We start from the raw sequence: 24,016 nt of genomic DNA, 5'->3' as shown, positions 1-24,016 counted from the left end.
ATATGTATGTATATATATAAATGTCACTGGATCAAAGCTAAGAAAAACTGTAAGAGAGCTGGGTAAATTCCATTTCCCTGAGATCCCAGAGGGTTAGCTATAAGAAATGAGAGCAAAAGCATTTTAGTTTATTATGGTCATTTTATTATTTTCTAGAAAAAAGTAGTGGGTAAAGTTGAAGTCTGTGTGTCTCTCCAGATACCCTGTATCATGCCCAAGAGTGGGACCCCAAAACATTTTGCTAGCAGTTTGTGCTTTTTGTAGGAATGTGACTGACACAGATATTCTAGCCCTGGAACGGCGACTGCTCCAAACCATGGATATGATCATAAGCAAAAAGAAAAGGTAAGATATCAACACTGTAAAACATCTGGACTCTGTTACAATTTCTCAACAAGAAAATTTGACTATGAATTGGTGCTGGCAGGGAATTTTATCTTGTTCATTTTTATTATAAGGTAAAGTACTATCAAAGATTTAGTGTTGGCTGAACACAGTGGCTCACACCTGTGATCCCAGCACTTTGGGAGGCCAAGACGGGAGCATCACTTGAGCCCAGAAGTTCAGGATTAGCCTGGGTAACATAGTGAGACCCCATCCCTTTAAAATAACAATAATAATAGAATTAAAAATATTAAAAAATTTTTTTAAAAGATTTAGTGTTTTGTGTGAAAGAAAATTCTCAAATTCAATCTCATTTCTTGAATTTAGATCATTCTCCTTAGATAAATTAAAATTTGTTTAATTTTTTAAATTGTAAATTGACAAATTATAGTTGTGTATATTTGTGGCATACAAAGTGGAATAATTAAATCAAGCTCATTAACATATCTATCACCTCACATGCTTATTTTTTTGTGGTGAAAACATTTGAAATTTACTCTCATTGATTTTGAAATGTACAATACATTATTATATTCATCATGCTGTACAGTATGTCGCAAAGAAAAAAACCTTATTCCTCCTGTCTAACTGAAGCTTTGTACCCTTTGGCCATCGTCTCTCCATTCCTCCCACCCATCTAGCCTCTGGTAACCATCATTCTACCCTCTGCTTCTGTTGAGTTCATTGTTTTAGATTCCACATATAAGTGAGAATATGCAGTATTTGTCTTTCTGTGTCCAACTCATTTTGCTTAGCATGGTGTTCTCCACTAACAAATGAAAGAATTTCCTTCCTTAAGCCTGAATACTATTCTGTTGTCTATATATGCCATATTTTCTTTATCCATTTTTCTGTTGATGGACATATAGATTGATACCATAACTTGGCTATTGTAAATAATACTGCAGTGAACATGGGTGTACGTATATCTCTTTGACATTTTACTGATCTCATATCTTTTGGGTAAATACTCAGAAGTGGGATTGCTGGATCATATAGCAATTCCATTTTCAGTTTTTGTAGGAACCTCCACAGTGTTTTCCATAGTGGTTGTGCTAATTTACATTTCCACCAACAATGTAATAAGGGTTCCCTTTCCTCAGCGTCCACACCAGCATTCTTTATCTTTTGCCCCTTGATAATAGTCATTCTGACAGGTGCGAGGTGATATCTCATTGTGTCTTAGTTTGCAGTTCCTTAATGGCTAGTATGTTAAACATTATTTGATATATCTATTGGTCATGTGTATGCCTTCTTTTGAGAAATGTCTATTCAGGTTCCTTGCCCATTTAAAAATCAGGTTATTTGTTTTCTTTCTATAGAGTTGTTTGAGGTCCTTATGTATTTTGTATACCAACCCCTTATCAGACATATGGCTTGCAGATATTTTCTTCCAGTCCGTAGGTTGTGTCTTCACTCTGCTAATTGTTTTCTTTTTTGCGCAGAAGCTTTTTATTTTGATGTAATCCCGTTTGTCTATTTTTGCTTTAATTGCTTGCACTTTGGGGATTAAATCTGAAAAGTTATTGTTCAGAGCAATTTGTGTAGTTTTTCCCCTATTTTCTTCTAGTAGTTTTACAGTTTCCAGGCTTAAGTGTTTAGTCTATTTTGAGTTAATTTTTATATATTGAGTGAGATAAGGGTCCAATTTCATTCTTCTGCAGATATTCAGTTTTCCCAACACCGTTTAGTGAAAAGACTATCGTTTTCCCAGTGTGTACATGTGGCACCCTTGTCAAAAATCAATTGACCATACATGTGTGGGTTTATTTCTGGGTTCTCTATTCTGTTCCCTTGGTCAATGAGTCTGTGCTTATGCTCGTATCATGCTGTTTTAATTACTATTGCTTTGTAGTATAATTTGAAATAAGATAGTGTGATGCCTCCAGCTTTGTTCTTTTGTTCATGATTGCCTTGGCAATTCAGTTTTTTCTGGTTCCATATGCATTTTAGGATTTTTTTTTCTATTTCTATGAAAAGTGACATTGGAATTTTGATAGAGAAGGATTACATTAAATCTATAGATTGCTTTAGGTAGTATGGACATTTTAACAATACTGATGTTCAACGAACATTCCAATAATGAACCATCCCACTTAAAATAGCTACAAGAAAAAATACTTAGGAAGAAATTTAACCAAGGAGGAAGAAAGACCTGGACACTGAAAACTATACAACATTAATAGAAGAAATTGTAGAAGACACAAATAATGGAAAGATATTCCATGCTCATGGACTGGTGTGTGACTTTTGTATTTGAAGAATAGAATATTGTCTATTGTCCTGAATTTTTTTTTTTTTTAAGACAGAGTCTCGCTCTGTTGCCCAGGCTGGAGTGCAGTGATGTGATTTCAGCTCACTGCAGCCTCCACCTCTCAGGTTCAAGCAGTTCTCCTGCCTTAGCCTCCCGAGTCGCTGGGATTATAGGCGTGCCACCACACCCAGCTAATTTTTGTATTTTTAGTAGAGAGGGGGTTTCACCATGTTGGACCAGGCTGATCTCAAACTCTTGACCTCAAGTTATCTGCCCGCCTTATCCTCCCTAAGTGCTGGGATTACAGGCGTGAACCACCACGCCCAGCCTTATTGTCCTGAATTTTTTCTACCTGGGAGGCTGAGGCAGGAGAATTGCTTGAAACTGGGTGGTAGGGGTTGCAGTGAGCCAAGATTGCACCACTGCACTGCAGCCTGGGGGACAGAACGAGACTCTGTCTAAAAAAAAAGTGAAGTTGTGACCCATGTCAAGTGTGGATGTATACTTTTAAGCCATTTCATACTAATACTGCTAAGGAATTGACTCTGATCTGTACATACTATAGCCCATTTCCCCTATAATGCATTGTCTGGTCAGGATCAGGAATGGTTTGTGGTCCAACAGTAGGTTTTATTGATTTGAGTGGCTCACAGAAGAATCAGCCTCCCAACATGACCCCATTAGCACAGTCCTTTACCCAGTGGAACTAACAGGGCAGACAGACAGCTAACATGACAACACTGGGGCCCTTAGGATTCATGCAGTGCCCTTGCCATTTACCACAATATAGAAAACTATTTTGTTGTTTGCAAGTGGTTTTACAAAATAAAATTTTTTTAATAAAAAAGAAAACTGTTTTGCAAACAGTCATAGTTGGGGAGCAGTAGTGACCAGAAAACCATATTTTACCTTAACAGTAGAGGGCCAGTGAGATGACATACAAGAAAAGTAACATTTGTTATATACAAAAAAGTTAATGGTTTAAAGTGGGAGAAGGAAAGAGGCATATGTCTTCCCGTTTGGAACAGTGGAGGAAAAAATGTTAACCTCTACCTTGAATTAGTTTTTCTAGGATCTCTTTGAAATTTTGTAGGGATGGGGGAAGAAACATATTCACTAGTGAAATTTCAGCACCACCCACAGCCACTCTCAAACGATAATAGAGGAAACTTCCGGAAATGACAGTGGAAAGAATTTAAGCCATTCCTCTACAGAAAATCATAAAAACTGGAAAAAATGTTAAAAGCAAGTATTTGAAGTCACTGGAAAATGAACAGAGGCAGGTAGAAATTAAGAGCATCAGGTAACTATTGCAAGTTTATGGCTTTCTTGCCTGGAAGTGCTCCTCAGCCACCACCCACCCTCCCAGCACCCACTCAAGCGTGCAGATTGATAAAAGTTTAAATCAGCTGAGTAACTGAAAATTTAAAGGGGAAATTTTGGAAATGAGGGAAATGCAGAAGGACTAAGATCCAAAATCTCAGTAGAAACCCTTCCCAAATCCCTGTGTCAGCATTAAATAATGTATTTCCATGGTAAACACCAAAGAGCCTGAGGAAAAATAGGCAGAAACTGGAAGAGAGTCTACCCTTGATATACTGAACTGCTTCTTGGTGTGATTTGCAAGGTTGCTGTGCCTTTGATTGAGTGCATTTTCTGAGCTATGTGCAGGTTGAACACACAGCTTGGATGACAGAAAGTGAAAGCCTTAGTGGCTTGAGGTGTCAGAGGGTAGAACTCAGGACTGGCAAAGCAATTGAAAATTTAGGAGAGATCCCTAGAAGCAAAAGATCCACAGAGAGGATAAGCCCTAAAATATGATTATAGAATCTGTCCAGACTACCACTACCCTACACAAGCTCAAGCTCAGTGGAGACTGTCAGGGAGTTAGGCTAAAAAAGGAGAAGCTAGAAACCAGGAAACTGAGCAGAAACATTAGCTGCTGCAGGTATGACAGATTTCACAGTTTGAGTCTAAGTAAATTAACTGCTTACTAGTACCAAAAAATTAACAGTTCTCAGAAAAACAAAACAGATTCCAAAGTCACTATAACATTTTACCTTCAACTAAAACTTGCTAGACATGTAAAGAAACAAGACTATATAACCAATGTTCAAGATAAAAAGCAGCCAATAGACACTAACTCCAAATGGATCCAGATTATAGATTTAACAAAGACTTGAAAGTAACCATTACAAATATATTCAAAAAAGCGAAGGAAAGCATGATACAAGTGAAAAGAGAGAATCCCAACAGAGAAATGGAAACTTTTAAAAAACAACAAAATAGAATCCAAAGACTGAGAACTACAGTAACTGAAATAAAAATTTTACTAGGCTGGCTTAACAGGAGAATTGAGATGACAGAAGAATCAGATCAATAAAAATTCAGACTGGGCATGGTGGCTCATGCCTGTAATCCCAGCACTTTGGGAGGCCGAGGTGGGTGGGTCACCTGAGATTAGGAGTTCGAGACCAGCCTGGCCAACATAGTGAAACGCTGTCTCCACCAAAAATACAAAAATTAGCTGGGCGTGGTGGCACGTGCCTGAAGTCACAACTACTTGGGAATTTGAGGCAGGAGAATCTCTTGAACCCAGGAGGCGGAGGTTGTAGTGAGCCGAGATCAAGCCACTGCACTCCAGCTTGGGTGACAGAGCGAGACTGTGTCTTAAAACATAAAATAAAAAATGAGATAGATTAATAGAAATTATTTAATCTGAAGAATAGAGAGATAAAAGATTGAAGAAAAATGGCCAGGTAATCCCAGCACTTTGGCAGGCCAAGGCAGGCGGATCACTTGAGGTCTGGCCAACATGGCGAAACCCTGTCTGTACCAAAAATTTAAAAATTAGCTGGGCGTGGTGGTAGGAGCCTGTAGTCCCAGCTACTCAGGAGGCAGAGGCAGGAGAATGGCTTGAACCTGGGAGGCGGAAGTTGTAGTGAGCTGCAATCTCACCACTGCACCCCACCCCAGGTGACAGAGCGAGACTCTGTCTCAAAAAGAAGAAAAAACAAACAAATATTTTTTTAAAAAAAGATTGAATAAAAATGAACAAAAGTCTCAGTAGGAGGCAATATCAAGCAGTCCAACATTATTATGGTTGGAGTTCTAGAAGAAAAGGAAAGGGGCAGAAAAAGTATTTAAAGAAATACCAGCCCAAAACATAAGAAAACTACACCTACGTGTATGTATAGTGAAACTGCTAAAAGACAAAAATAAAGAGAAAATCTTGAAAGCAGCAATGGAAAACAAAAGTAATGGTTATTCAGCAACATTGTAGAATATAAAATAAACATACAAAAATCAATTGTAGCCAGGAGCAGTGGTGCATGCGCCTGACCAGCTACTCAAGAGGGTAAAGCAAGAGAATTGTTTGAGCCCAGGAGTTTGAATGCAGCCTGAGAGCAATATAACAAGACCCCATCTTGAAAATCAAATTTTTTTAAATCAATTGTCTTTCTATAAGCTAGCAGTGGACATGTGGGCATCAAATGTTTAAATACACTACTTACAATCACTCACAAAATGAAATACCTAGGTAGAAGTCTAACAAAACATGTATACAGGACCGTTTGCTGAAAATTATAAAACTAATGAAAAAAATCAAAGAAGATACAAATAAATAGACATACCATGTTAATAGATTGGGAGACTCAACATAGTAATGATGTTAATTCTCCCCAAATTGATATACAAATTTAATGTTATTCATTTCAAAATCCCAGCAAGATTTATTTGTAGAAATACACAAAACTATTCTAAAATTTGTACAGAAAGGCAAAATAACTAGAATAGTTAATACAATTTTTAAAAAGAGCAATATGAGAGGAATTTGTCTACCTGATCTTAAAACATATTATATAGCTACAATAATCAAGACTGTGGTACTGGTAAACATAGATCAGTGGAACAGAAAAGAGAACCCAGAAATACACACGGCCAGGCACAGTGGCTCACGCCTGTAATCCCAACACTTTGGGAGGCTGAGGCAGGTAGATCACCTGAGGTCAGGAGTTTGAGACCAGCCTGACCAATATGGCGAAACCCTGTCTCTACTAAAAATACAAAAATTAGCTGGACATGGTGGCATGCGCCTGTGGTCCCAGCTTCTTGGGAGGTTGAGACAGGAAAATTGCTTGAATCCAGGAGGCGGAGGTTGCAGTGAGCTGAGATTGCTCCACTGCCCTCCAGCCTGGGCAACAGAGCAAAACTCCGTCTCAAAAAAAAAAAAAAAAAAAAACAAGAAATACACAAATACGCCCAGCTAATTTTTGACAGAGATGCAAAAGCAGTTCAGTGGAGGAAAGATAGCCTTTCACCAAATGGTGCTAGAGCAATTAGGCATCCATAGGTTAAAAAAGTGAATCTAAATCTAAGTCTTACACCTTATATAAAATTAAAACAGGCAGGGCACAGTGGCTCACGCTTGTAATCCCAGCACTTTGGGAGGCCGAGGCAGACAGATCACTTAAGGTCAGGAGTTCAAGACTAGCCTGGTGAACATGGCGAAACCCCCTCTCTATTAAAAATACAAAAAATTAGCCAGGTGTGGTAGCGGGCGCCTGTAATCCCAGCTACTGAGGAGGCTGAGGCACGAGAATTGTTTGAACCCTGGAGGTGGAGGTTGCAGTGAGCCGAGATCCACCATTGCCCTCCAGCCTGGGCGACAGAGCAAGACGCCATCTCAAAAAAAAAAAAAAAAAATTAAAACAGATAATAGACTAAAATGTAAAACTATAAAACTTTCAGAAAAAAAAACAAAACAGGAGAGAATCTTTGGAATCAAGGGCTAAGCAAAAAGTTATTTACTTGATACCAAAAGTAAAATCCATAAAAGGAAAAATTGATAAATTGGACTCCATCAAAATTTAACACTTTTGCTCAGTAAAGGACTGTTAAGGCTGGGTGTGGTGGCTGACACCTGTAATCCCAGCACTCTGGGAGACCAGAGCAGCTGGATCACAAGGTCAGGAGTTTGAGACCAGCCTGGCCGAGATGATGAAGCCCCATCTCTACTAAAAAAAAAAAAATTTGCCAGGCACGGTGGCGGGCGCCTATAATCCCAGCTACTTGGGAGGCTGAGACAGGAGAATGGCTTGAACCTGGGAGGCAGAGGTTGCAGTGAGCCAAGATGGAGTCACTGCACTTTAGCCTGGGCAACAGAGCAAGACTCCTTTTCAAAAAAAAAAAAAAAGACTGTTAAGTGCATGAAAAGATAAGCTACCACTGGGAGAAAATATTTGCAAGCCACTTATTTGAGAAAGCACTAGTATCTAGAATAAAAAACATTCAAAGCTTACATTAAAAAAAAAGCAGTGCAGTTAGAAAATAAGCAAAAATGATGAACGTTTTATTGTAGAGGATATACAAACGGCACATAACTGCATGAAAAGGTGTTCAACGTTGTTAGCCATTATGGATTCAACGTTGTTAGCCATTATGGATATACCATTAAAACCACATTGAGATATCACTACACACCTGTCAGAATGGCTAAAATAAAAATTAGTGACAACACCAAATACTAATAAGAATGCAGAGCAACTGGATCACTCACACATTGCTGGCATCCATGTAGAATGGTATAGTCCCTCTGGAACACATTTTAGCTCTTTCTTTAAAAGTTAAACATGCGGTTAACACACCCTAACAATTGCACTCCAGGGCATTCATCCAGAGAAATGAAGATTTATGTTCACACAAAAAAATGTACTTGAATGTTTATAGCAGCTTTATTCATAGTAGCTCCAAAACTGGAAACAAATGAGATATTCTTCAGTGGGTGAATGGTTAAACAAACTGGTACATTCATGCCATGGAATACTACTTAGCAGGAAAAATGAACAAGCTATTGATACACTCAACAACCTGGATAAATCTCTAGAAAATTATGCTGGGTGAAAAAAGAATCCCCAAATAATATATACTGTATGATTCTAGTTGTATATACATTTTTGAAATGACAAAATGGCAGAAATGGAGAACAGATTCATGGTTGCTGGAGTTAAGGAATTGGAGGTGGGAGGGAGATAAGCTGTATAGGTGCAGCCTGAAGGATCCTTGTAGTGATGGAAATGTCCTGTATTGTGACTCTATCAGTGTCAGTGTCCTGGTTGTACTAGAGCTTTGCAAGATGTTTCAGTTGAGGAAATCTGGGTAAAGGGTACATAGAATCTCTCTGTGTTTTTTCTTAAAACCACATTATGAATCTACAATTATTTCAAAAGTTTAACTAAAAAAAAAAATAATGGCTGACTTCCTACTAGAAACAGCAGAGACCAGAAAATAATTGACTGATACTTAAACCACAATAGACATTTTTTAGCTTCTTCTCTTGTACACTACCACCAAACCTCAGCCTAGTGCATATGTTTTTCCATATTAGGAACTTTTAAATGACATTGGGCTAATAACAAATAGATAATTTCTTGTAAGCTACCTTTGTTATAAAGAGTCAATAGTGATGTTGATAGTAAAGAAAAGTTGAAGATGAAGGTGATCTAATTCTATAGTACCTCATATTGTTGGGGGTTTTTTAATTCCTTTTCACATTTCAGAAGGTTTAATATTGTTACCTTCTTAAATATATGATCATTTATTTTTCATCTACAATTCATTTGATAAGAGCAAAATTGGTTTAGAATTAATAGATTCTTGATGCAATTGAAAGTAAAAGTGAATTGTTTAAAACAAGGCCATGCTTGTCTATGTGCCTCTAACTTTCACTTCTAGTGATTACACTTCTTTGCCTATCATGAGACCACAGCACAGTGTCAGTCACCTTTACGTACTCAATCAATTCCACTCCACAGCCAGTCATTAGTGTTTGTTGTATTGTAGACACTGAAAATAAGAACAGTAGAAATGAGCTCTGTGCTTCCTCTCTCACAACTGCCTCCTTTAATCCTGCATGTTAAGCTGAAATGAGCTATTAAATGAATGGAATAAAACCCTTGCTTTCTTTATGTATGTGTTCTAGCTTTTTCAACTATGAAAATATAAAAACCTAGAATTACAAAGCCTTAATCTTACAAGTCAGAATCTCCCTAGGTCTGAGCCTCTTCTTGATTGTTTATTACATCTTCCCAAAATGGTGAGTGATGGTAGATGTGCAGTTAGAAGAAAGGCAGAAAGAGCTAAAAGAGCTGTGTTTCATTCACTTAGTATCCAGGCAAAGGTCATTTTCAAAAGGAAACAGTTAAGTCAACATGGCTGACATTTTTTCTTGTTAATATCATTTTAGCTAATGACTCAAAGAATTTCACCCATAGAAATATCATTTGATCTTTGGTACCATTGGTACTGTTTGTATTAGTCCCCGGCATAAATACCAATGCTGCTTCTTGCTCTTCACCGTTTTTATCTTTTGCCTCCCAAAAATATCCACCTTGAGTTACATTTTTCTTTGGTCCTGCTACTCTATTTTTATTAGACTCATCCTAGTTCATTTTATGCCTGTAGGCCTTGGCCCATTAAACCCTTTAAATAATCAATTATGTACAAATGATCTTTTTTTTGATCCTCACTAGGACCCTGTTAATACCTTTGTGGTGGGTTGGGATATGCCAGCAGCTACCACTGTGCTAGTCAGTCCTCCACAGACTGAGAGGACAAAGAGTGATACGTTTCCTGTTGATTTATTCAGCCATAGGACAGATTACAGAAGGTGAGGGTATTGGACTTAGAGACTAATATTTTAGACGGGGACGGGTTTATGCAACTTTGCTATTTTTTTTTTTCCTTTTGTCTGCCTTTGAAAAAGAAGGAAGAAAACATGTATTTCATTTCTAACTCTGTATTTGGTCCTTTAGTTAGGTATGTTAGCTGTTTTTTTTTTGTTTGTTTTTTGTTTTTTGTTTTGAGATAGAGTCTCAGTCTGTCACCCGGGCTGGAGTGCAGTGGCGTGATCTCAGCTCACTGCAACCTCTGCCTCCTAGAGTCACGCAGTTCTCCTGCCTCAGCCTCCCAAGTAGCTGGGATTACAAACATGAGTCACCACGCCCAGCTAATTTTTGTATTTTTAGTAGAGACGGGGTTTCACCATGTTGCCCATGCTGATCTTGAACTCCCAACCTCAGGTGATCTACCCACCTCAGCCTCCCAAAGTGCTGGGATTACAGGTGTGAGCCACCACGCCCGGCCAGGTATGTTAGCTGTTTTATTTTGTCTTTAAATGGTAACTGTAGTAATTAAACTATGTATAACACGTTGTAGTTGACAACATGAATTCATATATATTATCTCATTTATCTTCACAACCATCCAGAGATGAGGAAATGAAAACTCTTTTTTTTTTTTTTTTTTTTTGAGACAGAGTCTTGCTCTGTCGCCCAGGCTGGAGTGCAGTGGCCGGATCTCAGCTCACTGCAAACTCCGCCTCCTGGGTTTACGCCATTCTCCTGCCTCAGCCTCCGGAGTAGCTGGGACTACAGGCGCCCGCCACCTCGCCCAGCTAGTTTTTTGTATTTTTTTTTTAGTAGAGATGGGGTTTCACCGTGTTCGCCAGGATGGTCTCGATCTCCTGACCTCGTGATCCACCCGTCTCGGCCTCCCAAAGTGCTGGGATTGCAGGCTTGAGTCACCGCGCCCGGCCGAAGACTCTTAAGACCTCCCAGCTTCCAAGTGGCAGAGCCAGTCCTCAAATTTATTGCCTAGCCCAAATTCTGTTCTTCACCCAGGCCACATTGCTTCCACATAGTTTCCCTTCAGTTGTAAGTAGTGGAAAAGTAGGACTCCAGAATCAATATCCTTCCAGAAACAGCTCAGTACATGAGAGGCAGTTGTGAGACTGGAAAGTGGATGGGACTAGACTGTGAGGGTCCATGCTTCCTTGCTGAGGCTTTATATTTTCTTTCATTTCAGGATGGCAATGGCACGGAGAACAATGTTCCAGAAAGGGGAAGTGCATAACAAACCATCAGGTTTCTGGGGAATGATAAAAAGTGTTACCACTTCAGCACCAGGAAGTGAAAGTATCCTTTGTCTCTCTACTTGATTCTTTTTCTCAACTCTGGACCAAGAGCAAAAGAAAAAAGTAATATTGGGATAGTCCCTTCTAAGTAAGGTACCTGACTGCATCAGAGTCCAAACTCCTAAGAGCTACTAGGCTTAGGAAATACCATGTGTACAGTCATCTTTCCAACACCCGCACAAGATCATAAAATCATTGTCTTTGAGCTGAAGCAGTCCTAAAAAGTCAGTCTTTCCATTTTACAGATGAGAAAATAGACCCAGAGAGGTTAAGTCACACAGTGGTTTGTGGCAAAGCTAGAAACGTAACTGTGATCTCCTCTTCATAGTTCTTTCCACTACACTATTACATTTCTCAACTCTGAAAAACCACCATAAAGCATAATGGCTACCTAAAATAAATGGCTTGTATATGGGATGGTAAAGGCCCATTTCTAAAGTAATTAGTATTCCTAAACAATTTTTAAGTAGCTCTGCTTCTCCAGCAACATTTTGGTTTAAAGAATCAAGGAGAGGCTGGGCGCAGTGGCTCATCCCTGTAATCCCAGCACTTTGCAAGACCGAGGTGGGCAGATCACTTGAACCCAGGAGTTCAAGACGAGCCTGGGCAAAATGGCAAAACCTCATCTCTACAAAATATGCAAAAATTAGCCAGGCCTAGTGGCGTGTGCCTGTAGTCCCAACTACTACAGGAGGCTGAGGTGGGAGGATTGTTTGAACTTAGGAGGCTGAGGTAGCAGTGAGCCCAGATTGTGCCACTGTACTCCTGCCTGGGCAACAGAGCTAGACCCAGTCTCAAACTAAGAAAGAATAAAGGAGATTTGATTAATAGATTCATAAATTGTTCTTTCCTGACTGGTTAGATGTTGAACTACTTCCCAAATTATGTAACCAAATTTCTGTGTGGCTCTGGCACTATTAGGTCAAAACTTTGGGGAACTAAACATGAGATAGCATACTCCTGTTTCCTTCTCTGTCCCAGGGAAATACAAATTCCCTTTTGCCCCAATTACAGAAAGATGTCTATTCTTGCTACAAATTATGATTTATGTCCTGGTGTCAAATGAAGATAAGAATAAGATCAAAGAAAGGCAAGACGATTGTGGAAGAGAAAGAAAAAGGATTAATTTAGATTTATTTAATCAAGAAACTTTTATTTTGTATCTCCTATTTCCAGGCCGAGTGCTAAATAATAAAATGATGACTAGAGTACAGCCTTTCTCCTCAAGGAGCTTACTCTCTAATCATGGGAGAGACAGACATGTAACTAGTTAAACCATATTGTTTGGTGGCCTGAACCGTGCCAGTAGTAGCCTCTATTTAAGAAGGAACTGAAGGGCACTTACTGATTTGGGTAATAGTGGGAAAAATCAGAGAGGAGAGAGTGTTTGGATTGAAGTATGTGCTTCTATTTTAGAAGGGGCTATATTTACTGTATTTATTACTTAAAAGTTCATAAAAGCCAATAATATGGGTTTGAGCTGTGTTAGTGATGAGTCAACAAACATATCAGGATTATTTAACCTCCCTGAGTCCCTGTTCTCTAAATGGGAGAATAATAACTCTACCTGATTTAGTTCTTGGAAAATAACATAGTGTAATGGAAAGAGCAGGCTTTGGAGGAAAAGAGGATCTGACTTTGCATCTCTATCAATTAATCGTGTGACTTTGAGCAAGTTATTTAACTCTCTGAGCTTCACTTTCCTTATGTGCAAAATGGATAACACCATGGGATAAGACAATCCCATGAAGATAAGATATAAAAGAAGATAATGTTTGGAAAGAAGGTAATGTCTGTAAATCCTAGCCTATATTAGAACACAGTAAAGTATTAGTTCCCTTTTCTAACATTATAGTTACTCAGATAATGTAGGACACAGCTATGCTTTATTAGAGGTGTTATTATTATGTAGCTATTTACAATCTTGAACATTACATTTGACTTAATCTAACTAGATAAATCAAAAAACAAATGAAACCATCTGTTTGAGCCGCTTGACTTAAGAGAAACTGAGTGGTAATTGTTTGGTGGTGATGCTCTTGATGGAGAAGCTTTTACACACCTGCGTCAGAGGTTGGGAAAGTTGCTCTGAAGTAACATTGCTGGCTGTGAAACAAGAAATTGAGAACACAGGCAATTCCTGGAATCCACTATAGGAAAAACCAAAAGTATATGCTTTCTCATTGCAATTTCTTGAAATTCCTATGTGATTTAAACCTTGATGCCCGTTCTGTATCAGATCTTACTCTTATTCAACAGGAAGTGGATGCTTTGGAAGAACTAAGCAGGCAGCTTTTTCTGGAAACAGCTGATCTGTATGCTACCAAGGTACAGAGCAAGGAATCTGAAGTGTGGTTTTTACCATTATGATTAAAGAGAGAACAAGACTAAATGGCTTTTTAGATTTCTCTGTGGCCAAGCAAGAGATACCTCACAGCTTCAAATCAGCCAGGAAGCATTAGGGATAAGGGATCTTCACTCTTCATGAAATTGCTCCTATCACTAGCAAAATCCTTAATGGAACACTCTCAATAGTAGCAGTTGGTGGGATAGTCGGAAGAGGCTTTTCAACATTTAGGAAGGTGGCATGTACCACCTCCTACTAACCTGGGGTAAAGATGGTAGCTACTTTTATTCCTTTATAAGTTAGTGATATTTTAAGAGCAGTAGACACCTATCTGCCATGGATGGCCTAGCCCTGTTTTAAAGGATCCAGATCAGTTAAGTGTCGAAACTGCAAGAAGTAACTTTCTTATGTACACCTAAAATAAAATATAATTTAAATATGCAAAATCTGTTAGTGAAGATTGCAAACTTTTAATTCTTTTTTAGGATAACTTTACAGGAGTAACCTCATAGGATAGAAGTTAACATAGGCTTTGGAAACATAGACCTGAGCCTACTCACCAGCTGTATGACTTTGAGCAAGTTATCGAACCTCTCAAAGCCTCAATTTTCTCATCTGTAAAATTAAGATAATAGAACATATCTCACAAGAGTTGTATGAAGATTAAGTGGATAATGCATGTAAGATGTTTATTCCAGTCTCTGGCTAAAAGTAAGCATTCAACAAGTGTTGGCCATAACTACTATTATTAGTTTAATATTATTACAGTGTATGGTAATATTATTAGTTTAATATTATTACAGTGTATGGTAAAATTAATTTTTTTTACTTAGCCTGAGCAGTGATTCATAGAGGGAAGAATACTTGTGTTGAATATAAATTTATATTTTGCTGAGAACCATGTTTTGTGTTTGTTTTCCCCCAGGAGAGAATAGAATACTCCAAAACTTTCAAGGGGAAATACTTTAATTTTCTTGGTTACTTTTTCTCTATTTACTGTGTTTGGAAAATTTTCATGGTAAGTATGTTATTTTTAGTTGTCAGAATTTAGATGTTTTTTCCTAGTAATGGCAGGGAGATAAGAGTGGATTTGACTGATATATTGAACTAAATTCCAAATGTGATTGCGTCAGCAGAGAGCATGATCTTTCACATCTCTGGGCTTCATTCGTTATCCTCTCTCCTTTTTAGATTACATAGAAAAGGGAGGTTGCATTTTTCTTCTGTCAGAAATTGTTAATAAGGCCTTATTTTATGAAATATCTAAATTGAGGCCAGGCGTGGTGGCTCATGCCTGTAATACCAGCACTTTGGGAGGCCAAGGCAGGCATATCATCTGAGGTCAGGAGTTCGAGAACAGCCTGACCAACATGGTGAAACCCCATCTCTACTAAAAATACAGAAATTAGCCAGGTGTGGTGGTGGACACTGTAACCCCAACTACTCAGGAGGCTGAGGCAGGAGAATCGCTTGAACCCTAGAGGCGGACATTGCAGTGAGCTAAGATTACGCCACTGCACTCCAGCCTGGGGACAGAGTGAGACTCTATCTATCTATCTATCTATAGAGAGAGAGAGAGAGAGTGAACAATTCTTACTTTACATTCTCCTTTCTGTGTTACCCATGAGCACATGACTGTATATAACCTCAACTTCTACCTTCAGCTCAGAATTTACTTGTCCTTTTTAATAATGTGTATACCTAAAAAATTAAGTTCACAATAAATTCTAAAATGTATTTCCATAGATAAATTCATTTGCTGTACATATAGCTCTAATTCTTTTGTGGATTTCTCATAATATTTTTTATGTACAGTATTTGTCTTTACCTCTGACTCAGGTACTAATGGATTTCAATGTGATTACAGAAAAGGCTGATTTGACTTCCTAGTTTGATGACTTTCCTGCTAGGTTTGTATTTGTGCAAAGAGGAGTTTTGTCAGCTTGTTAGTTAATTTTGATCAATATAGATGAATGAGGATTTTCATTATATAAAGGATCTAGTGTTATAATAAATTGATGTCAGTACTACTCAGATGACGTTTTAAAATCTGGATTCATTCAGTGGGAGAGAATGAATGAAGATAGTATGTTCAGTTAGCAAAGCTACTAAAAGGTATTTTCCTAAGATGCAGCCTTTAGGGAAGCATGTCTTTTTTTGTTTTTTGTTTTTTTGTTTCGTTTTGTTTTGTTTTTAGATGGAGTCTCACTCTGTCACCCAAGCTGTAATGCAGTGGTGTGATCTCGGCTCACTGCAACCTCCGCCTCCTGGGCTCAAGCAATTCTCCTGCCTCAGCCTCCCAAGTAGCTGGGATTACAAGCACGCACCAACGTGCCCAGCTAACTTTTTTGTGTTTCAGTAGACACAGGGTTTCACCATGTTGCCCAAGGTGGTTTCTAACTCCTGAGCTAGGCAATCTGCCCACCTCAGCCTCCCAAAGTGCTGGGACTACAGGTGTGAGCCATCGCACCTGGCCTAGGGAAGCATGTCTTTTTTGGGGGGCAGGGCGGGAGATGGAGTCTCGCTCTATCGCCTAGGCTGGAGTGCAGTGGCACGATCTCAGCTCACTACAACCCCTCCACCTTCTGGATTCAAGTGATTCCCCTGCCTTAGCCTCCCATATCGGGGAACCAGCCCCTGATTTTTCAACGTAAGTTCTTTTCTATTTTCCGTAAGTGTCAGCTGGTCTGAGAAATAAAGGGAAAGAGTACAAAAGAGAGAAATTTTAAAGCTGGGTGTCCGGGGCAGACATCGCATGTCAGCAGGTTCTGTGATGCCCCTGAGCTGCAAAACCAGCAAGTTTTATTAGTGATTTTAAAGGGGAGGGCGTGTACATATAGGGTGTGGGTCACAGAAATCACATGCTTCACAAGGCAGTAAAATATCACAAGGCAAATGGGGGCAGGGTGAGATCACAGGACCGGGGCGAAATTAAAATTACTAATGAAGTTTCATGTCCCACTGGACACGCATTGTCACTGATAACATCTTTTCGGGAGACAGGGTTTGAGAGCCAACAACGAGTCTTGACTAAAATTTACTAGGCAGGAATTTCCTCATCCTAATAGGTCTGGGATCACTATGGGAGATTGGGGCTTATTTCATCCCTTATCTGCAACCATATAAGACAGACACTCTCAGAGCAGCCATTTTAGAGGCCTACCCCTGCGAATGCATACTCTTTCTCAGGGCTGTTCCTTGCTGAGAAAAAGAATTCAGCAATATTTCTCCTTTTTGCTTTTGTAAGAAGAGAAATATGGCTCTATTCCGCCCAGCTGTCAGGCAGTCAGACGTAACAGTTATCTCCCTTGTTCCCTGAACATCACTGTTACCTGTTCTTTTTTTAAGGTGCCCAGATTTCATATTGTTTAAACACATGTGCTTTATGGACAATTTATGCAGTTAACGCAATCATCACAGAGTCCTGAGGCGACATACATCCTCAACTTACGAAGATGACAGGATTAAGAGATTAAAGTAAAGACAGGCATGGGAAATCACAAGAGTATTGATTGGGGAAGTGATAAATGTCCATGAAATCTTCACAATTTATGTTCTTCTTGCCATGGCTTCAGCCGGTCCCTCCATTCAGGGTCCCTGACTTCCTGCAACACTCCCAAGTAACTGGGACTACAGGTGCACGCCACAAAGCCTGGCTAATTTTTTGTATGTTTAGTAGAGATGGGATTTCACCGTCTTGGCCAGGATGGTCTCCATCTCTTGACCTTGTGATCCACCTGCCTCAGCCTCCCAAAGTGCTGGGATTACAGGCGTGAGCCACTGCGCACAGCCAGCATGTCATTTTTTAACAGGTTTATTGGGGTATAACTGATACATAAACCAAACATATATTTATGTACAACTGGGTACATTTTGACATACATATATACCTATGCAACAACCATCATCACAGTCAAAACAGAGAACACATCCATCCATCACTGCCGTAAGATTCCTGGTGTCCCTTCATAATGCCTCTCTCCCACACCTCTAGTCCCCAGACTGCCAATCTGCTTTCTCTCATTATATATTATTTTGTATTTTCTAGAATGTTATGTAAGTAGAATCCTACAGTATGTGTCCTTTTTCTGTCTGGCTTATTTTACTCAGCATGATTATTTTAGATTTTATCCATGTTATGATGTGTATCAGTAGTTTATTCCTTTGTATTGCTGATTAGTGTTCCCATGGTTTGGATGTACCACAATTTTGTTTGTCCATTCATCTGATGATGAATATTTGGTTGTTTCCAATTTGGAGATATTACAGATAAAGTTGCTGTGAACGTTTGTGTACAATTTTGTGTATAGACATGTGCTGTCTTTCTCTTGAGTAGGCACTTAGGAGTGGAATGTCTGGATCATATGGCAGATGTAATGTTTAGCTTTAGAAGAAACAGACAACTCTTTTCCAAAAAATTGTATCATTTACATTTCTACTTGCACTGTGTATGAGTTTCAGTTGTTCCACATCCTCACCAACACTCTATATGGCCAGTCTCACTAATTTTAGACATTCTGATAGATATGAAGTGATATTGCATTGTGGTTTTAATTTATATTTTCTTAATGTCTAATGATATTGAGCATCTTTTCATGTGCTTATTTTCCACCAATTTTTTTTTTTTTTTTTTTTTTTTGGTGAATTATCTGTTCAAATCTTTTGCCAATTTTTTTTTTAAATTTTAAGTTCTGAGGTACATGTGCAGGGTGTGCAAGTTTGTTACATAGGTAAGTATGTGCCATGGTGATTTGCTGCACCTCTCAACCCATCACCTAGGTATTAAGCCCAGCATCCATTAGCAATTTTCCCCAGCCCTCCGTGTGTCTGTGTGTTCACATTGTTCAGCTCCCACTTATAAGTGAGAACATGTGGTATTTGGTTTTCTGTTCCTGCATTAGTTTGATGAGGATGATGGCTTCCAGCTCCATCCATGTCCCTGTAATGGACATGATCTCATTACTTTTTATTGCAGTGTAGTATTCCATGGTGATATATACCACATTTTCTTTATCCAGTCTATCATTGATGGGCATTTGGGTTGATTCCAAATAGCCCATTCTTTGCTGTTGTGAATAGTGCTGCAATGGATGTACATGTGTATGTATCTTTATAATGGAATGATTTATATTCCTTTGGGTATATACCCAGTAATGGGACTGCTGGGTCAAATGGTATTTCTGGTGCTGGGTCTTTGAGGAATCACCACACTGTCTTCCAAAATGGTTGAGTTAATGTACATTCCCACCAACAGTGTAAAAGCGTTCCTATTTCTCTGTAGCCTTGCCAGCATCTGTTGTTTCTTGACTTTTTAATAATTGCCATTCTGACTGGTGTGAGATGGTATCTCATTGTGGTTTTGATTTGCATTTATCTAATGATCAGTGATACTGAACTTGAGCTTTTTAGATACGTTTGTGGCTACATAAATGTCTTCTTTTGAGAATTGTCTGTTCATGTCCTTTGCTTACTTTTTAATGGGATTATTTGATTTTTTCTTGTAAATTTGTTTAAGTTCCTTGTAGATTCTGGATATTAGGCCTTTGTCAGATGGATAGATTGCAAAAGTTTTCTCCCATTCTGTAGGTTGTCTGTTCACCCTGATGATAGTTTCTTTAGCTGTGCAGAAGCTCTTCAGTTTAATTTAAAGATCCCATTTGTCAAGTTTTGCTTTTGTGGCAATTGCTTTTGACATTTTTGTCATGAAACCTTTGCCTGTTCCATGTCCTGAATGGTATTGCGTAGATTTTCTTCTAGGGTTTTTATAGTTTTGGGTTTTACATTTACATCTTTAATCCATCTTGAGTTAATTTTTGTGTAAGGTGTAAAGAAGGGTTCCAGTTTCAATTTTCTGCATATGGCTAGCCAGTTTTCCCAGCACCATTTAATAAATAGGGAATCCTTTTCCCATTGCTTGTTTTTGTCAGTTTTGTCAAAGATCAAATGGCTGTAGATGTGCGGTCTTATTTCTGAGTTCTCTATTCTGTTCCATTGGTCTATGTGTCTGTTTTTGTACCGGTAGCATGCTGTTTTGGTTACTGTACCTTGTAGTATAGTTTGAAGTCAGGTAGCGTGATGCCTCCAGCTTTGTTCTTTTTGCTTACAATTGTCTTGACTGTACAGGCTCTTTTTCACTTCCATATTGAATTTTAAAATAGTTTTTTCTAATTCTGTGAAGAATGTCAGTGGTAGTTTAGTGGGAATAGCATTGAATTTATAAATTACTTTGGGCAGTATGGCCGTTTTCACGATATTGATTCCTCCTATCTGGGAGCATGGAGTGTTTTTCCATTTGTATGTGTCCTCTCTGATTTCCTCGAGCAGTGGTTTGTAGTTCTCCTTCATTCCCCTTGTTAGCTGTGTTCCTAGGTATTGTAATGTCTTTGTAGCAATTGTAAATGGGAGTTCATTCATGATTTGGCTCTTTCCTTGTCTGTTGTTGGTGTACAGGAATGCTTGTGATTTCTGCACATTGACTTTGTATCTTGAGACTTTGCTGAAGTTGCTTATCAGTTTAGGTAGCTTTTGGGCTGAGACGATGGGGTTTTCTAGATAGAAGATTATGTCATACGCAAAAAAAAAAATTTGAGTTTCTCTCTTCCTATTTGAATACCCTTTATTTCTTTCTCTTGCCTGATTGCCCTGGACAGAACTTCCAATACTATGTTGAGTAGGAGTGGGGAGAGAGGGCGTCCTGTCTTGTGCCAGTTTTCAAAGGGAATGCTTCCAGCTTTTGCCCATTCAGTATGATATTGGCTGTGGGTTTGTTATAAATCACTCTTATTATTTTGAGGTATGTTCCATCAATACCTAGTTTATTGAGAGTTTTTAGCATGAAGGGATGTTGAATTTTATCAAAGGCCTTTTCTGTGTCTATTGAGATAATCATGTGGTTTTTGTCATTGGTTCTGTTTATGTGATGGATTACATTTATTGATTCGTGTATGTTGAACCAGCGTTGCATCCTGGGGATGAAACTGACTTGATCATGGTAGATAAGCTTTTTGATGTGGTGCTGCACTTGGTTTGCCAGTATTTTATTGAGGATTTTTACATCAATGTTCTTCAGGGATACTGGCCTGAAGTTTTTTGTTGTTGTTGTTGTTGTTGTATCTCTGCCATATTTTGGTATCAGGATGATGCTGGCCTCATAAAATGAGTTAGCGAGGAGTCCCTCTTTTTCTGTTGTTTGGAATAGTTGCAGAAGATATGGTATCAGCTCCTCTTTTTATCTCTGAATTCAGCTGTAAATCCATCTGGTCCTGGGCTTTCCTTGGATGGTAGGCTACTTATTACTGCCCCAATTTCAGAACTCGTTATGGGTCTATTCAGGTATTCAACTTCTTCCTGGTTCAGTCTTGGGAGGATGTATGTGTCCAAGAATTTATCCATTTCTTCTAGATTTTCCAGTTTATTTGCATAGAGGTGTTTATAGTATTCTCTGATGGTTATTTGTATTTCTGTGGGATCAGTGGTGATGTCCCCTTTATCATTTTTTATTGTGTCTGTTTGATTCTTCTTTTCTTCTTTATTAGTCTAGTAGTGGTCTATTTTATTAATCTTTCCAAAAAGTGACTCCTGGATTCGTTGATTTTTTTGAAGGGTTTTTCATGTCTCTATCTCCTGCAGTTCCACTGTGACCTTGGTTATTTCTTATCTTCTGCTAGCTTTGGGGTTTGTTTGCTCTTGGTTCTCTAGTTCTTTTAGTTGTGATGTTAGGGTATTGATTGGAGATCTTTCTAGCTTTTTAATGTGGGCATTTAGTGCTATCCATTTCCCTCTTAACACTGCTTTAGCTGTGTCCCAGAGATTCTGGTATGTTGTCTCTTTGTTCTCATAGTGTCACATAACTTCTTGATTTCTGCCTTAATTTCATTATTTACCGAGGATTCATTCAGGAGCAAGTTGTTCAATTTTCATGTAGTTGTGTAGTTTTTAGTTTCTTAGTCTTGAGTTCTAATTTGATTGTCCCGTGGTCTGAGAGACTGTTTGATTTCAATTCTTTTGCATTTGCTGAGGAGTGTTCTACTTTCAATTATGTCATCAATTTTAGAGTAAGTGCCATGTGGCACCAAGAAGAATGTACATTCTATTGTTTTTGGGTAGAGAGTTCTGTAGATATCTATCAGGTCCACTTGATCCAGAGCTGAGTTCAAGTCCTAAATATACTTGCTAATTTTCTGTCTCAATGATCTAACACTGACAGTGGGGTGTTAAAGTCTCCCACTATTACTATGTGGGAGTATAAGTCTCTTTGGAGGTCTCTAAGAACTTGTTTTATAGATCTGGGTGCTCCTGTATTGGGTGTATAGATATTTAGGATAGTTAGCTCTTGTTGAATTGAACCCTTCAGCATTATGTAAAGCCCTTCTTTGTCTTTTTTGATCTTTGTTGGTTTAAAGTCTGTTTTGTCAGAAACTGGGATTGCAACCCTTGCCTTTTTTTTTTTTTTTTTTTTCTTTCCATTTGCTTGGTAAATTTTCCTCCATCCCTTTATTTTGAGCCTGTGTGTGTCTTTGCAAGTGAGATGGGTCTCCTGAATACAGCACACCAATGGGTCTTCACTCTTTATCCAATTTGCCATTCTGTGTCTTTTAATTGGGGCATTTAGCCCATTTACATTTAAGGTTAACGTTGTTATGTATGATTTGATCCCGTCCTCATGGTGCTAGCTGGTTATTTTGCAGACTTGCTATTGTAGTTGCTTCACAGTGTCATTGCTTTGTGTACTTCAATGTGTTTTTGTAGTGCCTGGTAATAGTTTTTCCTTTCCATATTTTGTGCTTCCTTCAGGAGTTCTTGCAAGGTGGTGATAAGTTCCCTCAGCATTTGCTTGTCTGGAAAGGATTTTATTTCGTCTTCACTTATGAAGCTTAGTTTGGTCAGACAGGAAATTATGGGTTGGACATTCTTTTCTTTAAGAATGTTGAATATTGGCTTCCAGTTTCTTCTGGCTTGTAGGGTTTGCACTGAGAGGACCACTGTTAGTCTGATGGGCTTCCCTTCATAGGTAACCTGTCCTTTCTCTCTGGCTGCCCTTAACATTTTTTCCTTCATTTTGACCTTGGAGAATCTGATGATTATGTGTCTTGGGGTTGATCTTCTCATGGAGTATTTTACTGAAGTTCTCTGGATTTCTGAATTTGAATGTTGGCCTGTCTTGCTAGGTTGGAGAAGTTCTGGCCTGTCTTGCTAGGTTTGGCAAGTTCTGGATGATATCCTGAAGTATATTTTCCAACTTGAAATTTGGTTCTGTTCTCCCCATCTCTTCCAGGTACCCTAATCAGCCATAGGTTCGGTATTTTTACATAATCCCATAGTTCTCAGAGGTTTTGTTCATTCCTTTTCACTCTTTTTTCTCTAACCTTGTCTGCCTGTCTTATTTCAGCAAGATAGTCGTCAAGCTCTGAGATTCTTTCCTCTGCTTGGTCTCTTTAGCTGTTGATACTTGTGGTTGCATTGTGAATTTCACATTGTGTTTTTCAGCTCCATCAGGTTGTTACAGCTCCTATAATGTTTTATCATGGTTCTTGGCTTCTTTGCATTGGGTTAGAACATTACTCCTTTTGTTCAGCGAAGTTTGTTACTGCCCACCTTCTAAAGCCTACTTCTGTCAGTTCATCCATCTCAGCCTCAGCCCAGTTCTGTGCCCTTGCTGGAGAGGTATTGTGATCATTTGGAGGATAAGAGGCACTCTGGCTTTTTGAGTTTTCACCATTTTTGTGTTGATTCTTTCTCGTCATCCTCAGTTTATCTACCTTTGATTTTTGAGGCTGCTGACCTTTGGATGGGGTTTGTGTGGGGTCTTTTTTTGTTGATGTTGTTGTTGTTGCTTTCTGTTTGTTTTTAACAGTCAGGCCCCTCTTCTGTAGGGCTGCTGCCATTTGTTGGGGGTGGAATCCATACTCTACTCACCTGGGTCCCTCTTGCATCTGGAGGTATCACCAGTAGAGGCTGCAGAACAGCAAAGATGGCAGCCTGCTCCTTCCTCTGGGAGGAAGCACTGACCTGATGCCAGCAGGAATGGTCCTGTATAAGGTGTCTGGCGACCCCTGGT

At 38.9% G+C, this 24,016-nt stretch overlaps 1 protein-coding gene across 1 annotated transcript in view; it reads left to right on the top strand.

The window, feature by feature from the left end:
- Positions 1–24,016, top strand: part of GPHRA (golgi pH regulator A) — a 54,819-nt gene that overhangs the window by 19,383 nt on the left and 11,420 nt on the right. The window contains 4 exon segments of the mRNA XM_017875109.1: positions 265–345; positions 11,504–11,613; positions 13,852–13,940; positions 14,885–14,977. Coding sequence (XP_017730598.1) covers positions 265–345; positions 11,504–11,613; positions 13,852–13,940; positions 14,885–14,977 — 373 coding nt within the window.

The sequence above is a fragment of the Rhinopithecus bieti genome, unplaced genomic scaffold, assembly GCF_001698545.2.
Source record: "Rhinopithecus bieti isolate Rb0 unplaced genomic scaffold, ASM169854v2 scaffold_1234, whole genome shotgun sequence".
Lineage (NCBI taxonomy): Eukaryota > Metazoa > Chordata > Mammalia > Primates > Cercopithecidae > Rhinopithecus > Rhinopithecus bieti.
The sequence above is the reverse complement of the archived record's forward strand: the minus strand, read 5'-3'. Positions and strand labels throughout refer to the sequence as shown.